Source organism: Plasmodium fragile, assembly GCF_000956335.1.
Source record: "Plasmodium fragile strain nilgiri unplaced genomic scaffold supercont1.10, whole genome shotgun sequence".
Taxonomy (NCBI): Eukaryota; Apicomplexa; class Aconoidasida; order Haemosporida; family Plasmodiidae; genus Plasmodium; species Plasmodium fragile.
In genome coordinates, this window is record NW_012192590.1 from 129,985 (window position 1) to 140,204 (window position 10,220).

Sequence of the window (10,220 nt, forward strand, 5' to 3'; positions counted from 1 at the left end):
ATTTTTTACCCTATATTTTTATAGCGTATATTTTTTACCCTATATTTTTATAGCCTATATTTTTTACCCTATAGTTTTTAGCTTCCGTTTTTTTAGCCTTTTTTTTTTTTGTTTAGTATATTTTGCCTATTATTCTTTTCAGAGGTGCGCACACTTTCATTTCCCTGTCGCGAAGAGGCAGTTGCAACTGTCGTTCCTTTTAAGTAATCGACGCGTGGTCCCATCACGTGGTAGATTCATGTGTGCACATTTCTTTTGGGCCTAATTCGACAGCTCTGCAAGGGTGCGCCGCAAAGAGGGGTGACAAAAGTGTTAAGCTACACCTTAGGTGCGGGAGCATATTTACCTTTATGTGTATGTGTAACACCTATGTGTTATGCGGACCAGCTGGCTTTCGCATGGTTTTCCCTCTCTCCCCCCCGCCTCCCCCCCACACTTCTGACACACCAAAGGAACCAATCGCTCATTACCTAAAAAGGGTATTATGCAGAGAACAGCCGTCACACTGGAGCGCCACCAAGTAACAGCCATACCTGAGTAACGAAGATTTAGATCAATTAATAAAACTTGAAATAAGCAGTTGTGAAAACCCTCTTTGACATAAAGGCCAGACCTATTTTTTATTTTTCTGGAAAAATGTATATAAGGACGACAAAATTAAAGGGCTGCGGTCATTTTTTGAGGCCTTTTCGCTCCCTACTTATTCTGTTGCTTTGTATATTTTCGGTGAGATGGACATACATATTTATTATATATATATATATTTTTTTTTTTTATCCATAGGGGGGGAATTTTAATGCGTTGTGTGTGTGAGACTACACGGGTGTGCGCGTAGGAATATACATGTGGAAAAAATTGTGCAAAATAAAATGCCACGTCATACGTCATTTATATCGCTATGCGTGAATTTTTTTTTTTTTTTTTTTTTTTGTAGAATGGAGGGATCCGTGTAGATCAGGAATCCTGTAGGGAAGGACGCACAGTAGTGCACATTAACGGAGACCCGTTTTGTAAGAATTTCCATTTTGGAAGATTTTTAAGCGAAGATGTAGTTGAAACGGAGAGCCCTCCAACCAACGTGAAAGAAGCATTCGAAGGCTACCCACCAGAGGCTCCATACGAAATAACAAAAGAAGAATTAAGAACAAGGCTTGCATACTGTGGACGTTTATTTGTTTGTAAGAAAAGAGCACATGCAGCAATTTATGTGTATATTAATTATTTAAGAGCTCAATACTACGATATGATAAGGGGTTTAAAAAAGACATTTGATGAATTAGCATATGAAAATGAAATACCGGAGGAAGTCAAGAACAAGTATTGGAAAGAATGTGAAGCCGAACGCTTGAGTGGATTACTAGCAATGGAACATGTTGCTCAGAAGTACTTTGAGGGCATAATGAATAACAAAGTAATTTTAACACCACAGTTTAACTGGAGCTTAAGCGCGCATGAGTCCTTCTGGTTATCGGAGATGTTTGAGAAGGAGCTCAAGTGGAAGAAGATCTTCTTCGATTTGGCCAATAATTACGCAGTGGAAGATGAGGCCAAGTATTAATCGGGCAATGGGTGGTTCAGCCTTTACCATGCATGTGGCCATAGACAAAACATGCATTTATGTCGCATACGCATATACATGTTGTGATTTTATTAAACATAGATAGAGCAACGTCCAAGAGGATGTTTTTTTTTAAGGAAACCCCCTTTTCCTTTCTTTTTCTTTCTTCCCCGTTATATGTGTGTGCAAATTGTATGGGGATTATTTTTTTTTTTTTTGTGGGGAAAAGCGGTGAAAAGAAGGGGATATGGATCCCCTGCTCTGCCAGAAAATAACTCATTACATTTTGGCATTTTTCAATTTGTTCATTTATGCTCATTGGCAATTGATCTATATCCCCCCTAATCATTGTGCCATGTCGTATGCAGAATGATTATATATGTGTGTGTATATAACATGCATGTGTTTTTTTTTTTTTTTTTTTTTTTTTTGTTTGGCGCGCCCTTGTTTCATTTTAGCTGTTTTTTTTTTTTTTTTTTTATTAGCACAGAGAAAATGATTTGTATGTAGCAAACATGGCAAGCAAAAAGACTTGGCCATATTTCGCTCTGCACAGGAAAACAATGTGTTGCTTAGGAAATGTTATTTTTTTTTTTAAGCAGTTTTATATGTTTAATACAAATATTTATGTCGGTAAAAATGGCTGTTTATATTTTTCCACAAACTTTTAACACATATGGATTAACTTTAAAAAATTTTTTTTCGTTTCACTGGACAACGTTGTATTTCACATTTCAAAAGGGAATCTCCTGACATGTTATTTTTATATATAAATATACCACACACAGGAAATCCATATTAAAAGGTGTAAGCGGGCCCATTGTGAAATTTTCCCCAACCGATGATAATATGTAGCACATTTTACCATTTTGATAAAAGACAAAAATTTTACTTCCCGTTATTTTTACATGTTTGTAAAAATACACCATTTTCTGTACGTTCTAATAATATCATCAAATGGGGTAAAGGCAATGTGTAATGTGTTTTTATAAATACAACCCCCTTATGGGAATTTTTATAAAGCGTCAATAGGCGACTAGCCAAAAAGGAAGAAAAAAAAAAAAAATAAAAATAAATTATATTACTTTTTACTTGATATGATTAAATATTTACTTTTTTTTTTTTTTATTTTTGTATTACACACTTTTTAAAAGTGCTAAATATTTAAAGATAACCATTAAACAGTGTGTAACAGTTTTTACGAATTAAAAATATGAGAAATTTTAAAAGGTACATTTTCTCTTTATTATTTTATTTTTTATTTGTTCTGAAAAATAACTAATTAGTTGACAGGAGATACAAAAGTTGCATATAAATTCAGAGTTGCAAAAAGTTCCTGTAATTTCTTTACAGATTCTTTGACGGAAACGCATTATTTATAAATATTGTTAAAAATTATGCAATCTTCGCTTTCTTCCCTTTTTCATTTTTTTTTTTTCCCTTTTTTAAACATTTGTTATAAATGTTATGGATGTTCGTTGACCATAATAATTAAGGGTATATATATATATATTTAGCCTTATTTATATAATAATTTTTTTTTTTTTTTTGTCCCCATTTACCTATTTGTTCTTTGCGCCTATTTGCCTAATTCTTTTTTTTTTTTTTTTTCCCTATTTTATGTTTCTTTTTGCACATTTTGTATGCTTTCCTGTGCACATTTTCATTTAACCTTTATCTTTATTTTTGTATTTTTTATTTTATTTTTCTCTAGATTTTTTTTTCTCCGCAAGAAAAATGAGCTTATACACTTATCATACCAAGAGTTGCCAGTGCACACATATTTTTCCCTTTTAGCCTTTTTGCATTAGGGGCATAAAAACTACGATGAGAAAACAAAAACAAAAAAATAATAATAATAATAATAAATGCCAATTTAAAGAGTAACAGTAGCCAAGTGTCAGTCATCATATACTTTGCAGTTCCTTCTTTTCCTTCTGTTCCTCTTGTTTTTTTTTTTTTGTTTTTTTTTTCATATTATTAAAAAGGCGAACTATGTACATTTTTCACTTAAATATATGGAACCCAAACACATAACTTTTTAATTAATGAATTTTTTTTTACATTTTATTTTGAATTATCCTTTATCTTTAATTTTAACCAACCCATACATTTCAACAGAACGTATATATTTTTTACATTGTTATATGATACCCTCACGCGTTAAAAAAAAAAAAATGAGAAAAAATGCAAATTCGAAAAGCCAAGGTCCTGTAAGATACGTGATGCTGCTGTCCTTTATTTTCGTAATCTTAATATTATTAGTGAGTGAATTGATAAGAATTATAAGAAAAAAGAATAAGTGCTTTCTTTTGAAGAACACAGAATAAAGTTACCTCTGTGTATGTGTCAATACGGTCTCACTCATAAGAGGAGATCCACACTCATGAGAGTTGTTTGTTGTATAATGTAGTGTACAGTAGGCGTCTGTACGAAGTACCCATTTTACGTATACATATTCATTTAGCATAATTTGCTTATGTTGTCCTCCTTCATATGGTGGTCGATTTTTTCTTTTTTATAACTTTTTTGTTTTTTATTACTTCCTTTTTATTACTCCCCTTTTTATTACTCCCCTTTTTATTACACCCTTTTTAGAACCCTGATTGCTTTGTCCAATCAAGCACAGAATCCGAGTTGCAGTTACAAACGTGTGCACGAAAACTAGTGGAGTTATCACTTTACACAAATGAAGATTTATCTAGAAGACTTAAAAATGATAATTTGATTAATGAGCCATATGTAAACGGGAAGCTTTTGCCTTTCGGATGTCAAAAGAAGGATCTAACAAAAAAACTATCAAGGAGCAATATAGAAAATCTGTCAAATAACACAGGGTTTCTTTTTGCTGATAAGAAAAAGGCATACATTGTTTTTCATTACTTGCATGATTACCATAGAACCAAATATGATAAGATGATAAATCACTTATGGTTAGATTTTACAAAGTTAGCAGAACAAATTGGTATGCCTGCTGAAGAACGATTGAAAATTTTAATGGACTGTCATTCAGCACTTATGAGAGATTTTGATACCCTAGATGAAGCATATCAAAATCGTTTCTTCTCCATGGCCCAGAATAAATTAATGTTGCAAGTAACTTTCCGAATATTTCTCTCCAAATTTATGTGGTCATGTGATAAATTAACAAGAGTAAATAAGAGGAAGTGGAAGAAGACTTTGATGAATGTTATAGAATCGTACAAACCGTAGTGGAGAGAAATGGCTCTACCCGAAGCCCGCTCGAAATGGATTCATATTGTTGGTTCACGTATGGGTTGCCCTATATGGTGAGACCGTACACCCATGCGAGCACCAATGGGGCCACGGTAACGAACGCAACAACGAAAGCACAAATAGGTGTAACAAAAAAAATAGACACAAATGGAAGAGCGAATTGATGAGAAGTTCCCCCCCACCCCCCTCCCCCCACAATGGGCGGTATATAATTTATTAAGCTTAACAAATAAAATAGCTAGCACTTTAGGAAGTTTTAAAAAGTAAGGGGAGAAAAGACAAAACAAAAATAATGTATTATAAAATGATACAACATTTATCAGCACCAGTTACAGGTATATATATGTGTGTATGTATACTACCCCACCTCTCCCCCCAAATTACTTGTCAAATGATTTAAACAAGAAAATACATTTGTAATAACTACTTTTTTGAGAAGAATTTAATACAAACATTACACATTTTTGTTTGATCTTTTAAAGTTAAAAGAATATTATTCTTAAAGATTGTTTGCTTACATGAATTACGAAAATGAAAATGAATAAAAAAAAAAACATTGCATTTTTGTAAATTCTTGTTTGAATTATCTTATTTTATTTGTTAAATTTTTGTGTCCTATGCGCAAATAATAATAATTTGTATAAACATGTACTTCTTGTCATATTTGCTTCCATTTATATATATTTGTTTTTTGTTATTTTTCCATGAAAGAATGGAAAAGCGTAAAAGCCCCTATTCGTGCTTTTTCTTTGCACCTGCAAAAGTATAAATTATAGTGTGCAATTTTCACCAAATTCATCATGATGAAAAAAAAATATAGCAATTTTTTTTTTTTTTTTTTTTTTTTCATCATTAAGAATAAGCGAATTTCGCTTTATACGCAAAAAACAGAGTAAAGAGGGTAAGTGTGTGATACCTACAAATTAGTTCATACGTACGTGTGCACAATAGACGAACGCTTAAAATGCGTTCAATGCTGTTTAATACATAAATTATATACACGTGTATATGTATTATATATATATACCTGTACATGCGTACTGTACGAACGTAGAAGATACATACCATCCTTGCCTTAACTTTTGTAATCATTTAAAATTATTCATCTGTGTAATTTAAGGAGAACACACACACTATTATAAAGTGAAACAATATTTTATGTCCAAATTAATGTTACACTTAACAGTTGTTTTATCCTTAGTGCTTCCCAAGTTCTTTAAGGTAAAACATTTAAAAAGTCAGACGGTCAAGGGAAACGGTTTTTCACATTAGCTAGTTACACATACTCCATATATATGTAACGGGTTGATAAATATAGACTCATAATGATTAAAAGGTGGAAATGCATACACACATCACCTCATCTCCAGTGACACGAATTTGGACAAAATAATAACCTTTTATATTTATGCAAGAACTATTTATTTTATACAATAACCGTTTCGGTTCCTCAAGGGTAAAGGAAAAGTATATATATATATATAATATTGTATTTGAGGACCCTTTTCCTGACCCTCACACATTGTATACGTTCTGTTTGTATAAGGTACTCAATTGGTGTTCGCTGAGGGGAATTAAATGACTTATATCCGTTTAAGCACACTTTACACTTCCCTTCAGTGCGAGCAGCCAAAATAGCTAGCCGGAAAAATGGCTAGCCACACACATAAACTGCGCACATTTACATATCCCCCTAACAGAGTGACGCCAAACACATAATGTCATTCGAACAAATTATGAGATCATAAAAGTAGGCATTAAAATAAGTCCACATGTTTTATATCTTTACCCCATTTTGAACAGCCATAAAAATATTCACCTTAAAAAAAGGGAACAGATAATACAGACACCTCGAAATATACCACCGTAGGAAAATAAAAAAAAAAAAAAAAAAAAAAAAAAACGCTGATTTTTACACTACCAAGTCAGCTAGCGAAAAGTGTACAACGAGGGGATAACAAGTTGCATGTTTTTCATATATACATACATACACATAAATAAATAACATATAAAATTACATAAATGTATATATGTATATGTATATATATATATTTATTTACTGTGCTAATTTAGAAAAAGGGAAAGGATGCAACTTAAGTTGTCTTTGAGAAATTTTGACTCCAAAATTTGCTGCGCTTTTTTTCATTTTTCAAAACGAAAATAAACATATATATATTTTATAACATGTACATAAGTAAACATGTGTAAATATTTAACCCTTTTTCGTCGAGGTAGGTAAAGTAATAAAAGGGGGTGTGGTGGGTTTCTCTAATGTAGGAGTTGAGGGTCAGGAATAAACGAACCAAGAGAAACCACGACCCATAATAAAGGAGAGTACAAACGAAAAGTGACGAAGCGGTTAAAAAAGAAATGTAACTCGATACTGCTGAACAATTCATTTTACCCCTTTTGATAAATGTGGTAAATGTTAGGTGGTCATTAGGAAGAATGGTATATAAAACTCACCTCAGGTTAAATGAAATATAAGGCGATAAAGGTAGGCATCTATATAAAGCTACCTAAATGTATATATATACGTACATATGTGTACATATATTGTACATATTTGACGGGTACATATATTCCTAAGGCTTGTTAAAAACAAATAGGTCAGGAGCCGCATCTGCCTTAATACGAGAAAAAAAGGGGCCGAAAATGTTATTATAATCGAAAGTAAGAACGAGCCCCAGGTAGGTGGGTTTAGGTCATTTATAAAGGACCTAACATAATCTAATAGAAGCCGATAAATACAAATTGTGTATAATACATGTTTTTTCAAATGGTTAAAGGGGAACGAATTTTTTGTTTTTTGTTTTTATTTTATTTTTTTTTTTTTTTTGGCACCAGTCCTACTTTTTGAATATATATATATGATTTTGTTTAGTTTAAAGATTTTTTACTAATTTGATATATGATCCATTTGATGCTATTTTTTCTTTTTTTTTTTTTTTTTTGTTTTTTGCTAATTATTATACATTATGGCTGAATTTAAGATTTTCTGTACAAAATAATTTTGTGGTTGCATAAAACTAGATGTTTGCAGTTGGCGGCGCGGTAGCTAGTATTTTTGCGTCTGTACAGATATATATATGTAAAAGGCATGTTTTTCGTTCTGTTGTTCGTCGATTATATTTTTTTTTTTTTTTTTTTTTTTTTTTTTTTTTTTTTTTGTTGTTGTTGTGGTTTTTTTGTTTTTTTGGTTCATTTTCTTTTTTGTATACTTTGTTTTTGCTTATAGATTTATGTATATTTTACGTTTTCTTAAATTTTACTTTTTTTTCTTTTTTTTTTTTTTTTATGTCCATTACTTAGACGTTGTTATGCATGCCTCCTTCGTGTTATGAGTTTTTCCTTTCTTTTTTTGTATTTTATTTGATATAAAGAAGACAAGTGGATTTTTTAAGAACAAATAAATTGTCCTAGAATGTATAAGTTTTGTAAACAGGGTTTGTTGTAAAAGGGCGTTTTATAAAAAAATTTCAACACGCATCTCCTCTCTACATTCGTCACAAGGTACTCATGGCAAGGATGTACGTTACGAAAAAATTGCCCATGTTGGGCTTCACCAGTGTCCTGTTTATTGTGTGGATCTGCATTTTTTTGGTAAGGCAGGAATATATGTATTTGAAAATTTTGTGAAAAGGGTTTCTTTTTTTTTTTTTTTTTCACTGCCCGAAGGGGTGTTGTTCGTATGCCTAACCAGCGTTAATTTGTAAGTCGGTGCAAATCAGCGTTTTTGGTCAGTTGTTAACCTTATCAAAGGGGGTTGCACGCATATATATATATATATATATATATATACATAATGTATATATTTATGTATGTACCCATTTCACCATTTTTGCAGATTCATCATAATTGTAAACAATGTAACATTTTGGAAGAGTTAGGGATAAGGTGCTACCAGCCTAGAAGCCTGTCTGAAGCAACGAACAATAAGGATGATTCTAATGATAATAATGATGGTGCCCCCACAACAGTAAATGAAAGTGAGTCTCAAAATGAAACTAATAGTGCTAGTCATACTAATGATTGTAATAATGTTAGTAATATTGATATTTTCCATACACAAAAATATGAAGATTTTTTATCCAAGATGAAGGATATCAATTTAGGTGACCAACAAGTATTAACAGCGCAAGAAATAAATAAGCTACTGGATTCCCTTGGTTGTTTTTTAAATAAAAAAAAAGCAAGGTTGATTTTTTATCACTACAATAAATTTATGAAGAAACTGTATCGTAATTCAATGGATAGACTGTGGACAGCATTTATCTCAGCAGCACTACAAAAAGGAATTCCTCAACCAGTGCAATTATATTATTGGAAAAAATGTGATGATGACATGATGGCGTATTTTGTTGACATAGACGGAACCTTTTTAGATAAATTTCGATCATATTTACCGAAAGGAAATATATTATCAAGCATGAAATTTTTTTCATGGTTAACTAATTACAAGAACTTATGGATGAAGGAATTAGAAGAACATGAAAAGAAATGGTCCAATAGTCTAAAGGAAAATTTGGATAATTGTGTAAAGTGGTAAACATAAGGGAAAAAAAAAAATATATATATATATATTTTTTTTTAAAATACTTGTCTGTCCCTCGTTTTAAGTAGTTCCTACTTTTAAGAAAAAGTGGGTATATAAAGAAAATATTTCGACTTTGTTTTTTTTTTTTTTTTTTTGTTTTGTTTTTGCCCTGATTGAATAATGTGTGTGTAAATGGGTGTTAGTAGCAACACCCCACAGCCGTTAATACGTGTTATATATTTGTGCTCTTTTTGTTTTGTCTTTGTCCTGATTGAATAATGTGTGTGTAAATGGGTGTTCGTAGCAACACCCCACAGCCGTTAACACGCGTTATATATTTGTGCTCTTTTTGTTTTGTCTTTATTTTTGTGCATCCCAGCATCGTTATTTGTGTGTAGCCAATTTATTTATTTATTTATTATTTATTTTTTTTTTTGTTGTAAAACAAAAGAATCTCACATTTCAATGTTAATGATAATCATAATGATACGATAATCATAATGATAATGGTGAGGCCCGCAAAGGGGCGGGTAACTCCTTATGGGGATTAAACGCGGATGGGGGCATTTTCCAAAACTATAGGAGTAGTGTTATATGCCAAGCTCACGGAGATAAGCAGCGATTGGGGGGGAGATATGATGAATCGTGTCAACTCCAAATGAACAAACGTAATGTGTATTTTAACGGACCGCAACAATTTGATGTTAGCATGTAGAGCTTTTCACAAAAGAACGCATGTGTGTGCATCAGAGGGGAAAAGCAGCATCGTTCCACGCAATACGCGTGTGTATCCCCCGCATGAGAAAGCCAACAAAATCCGATTTTTATTAAGTTCTTTCTCCACTTTCCACTTTGAAACATCTTTATATATATGTACGCCGATGATAC

General features: G+C 31.9%; 3 protein-coding genes across 3 annotated transcripts; all 3 read left to right on the top strand.

Annotated features, from left to right (window-relative positions):
- Positions 1 to 636: 636 nt before the first annotated feature.
- AK88_01185 (uncharacterized protein) lies at positions 637 to 1,558 on the top strand (the record flags this gene model as incomplete). Its single annotated transcript, XM_012478821.1, has 2 exons — positions 637 to 726; positions 935 to 1,558. 2 exons carry the CDS (start codon positions 637 to 639, stop codon positions 1,556 to 1,558), a joined length of 714 nt encoding a protein of 237 aa, XP_012334244.1.
- Positions 1,559 to 3,735: 2,177 nt separating this feature from the next.
- AK88_01186 (uncharacterized protein) lies at positions 3,736 to 4,771 on the top strand (the record flags this gene model as incomplete). Its single annotated transcript, XM_012478822.1, has 2 exons — positions 3,736 to 3,822; positions 4,157 to 4,771. The coding sequence occupies 2 exons, from the start codon at positions 3,736 to 3,738 to the stop codon at positions 4,769 to 4,771; spliced, it is 702 nt and encodes a 233-aa protein (XP_012334245.1).
- A 3,552-nt stretch (positions 4,772 to 8,323) lies between these two features.
- Positions 8,324 to 9,344, top strand: AK88_01187 (uncharacterized protein; the record flags this gene model as incomplete). Its single annotated transcript, XM_012478823.1, has 2 exons — positions 8,324 to 8,398; positions 8,643 to 9,344. The coding sequence occupies 2 exons, from the start codon at positions 8,324 to 8,326 to the stop codon at positions 9,342 to 9,344; spliced, it is 777 nt and encodes a 258-aa protein (XP_012334246.1).
- Between the last annotated feature and the right edge of the window lie 876 nt (positions 9,345 to 10,220).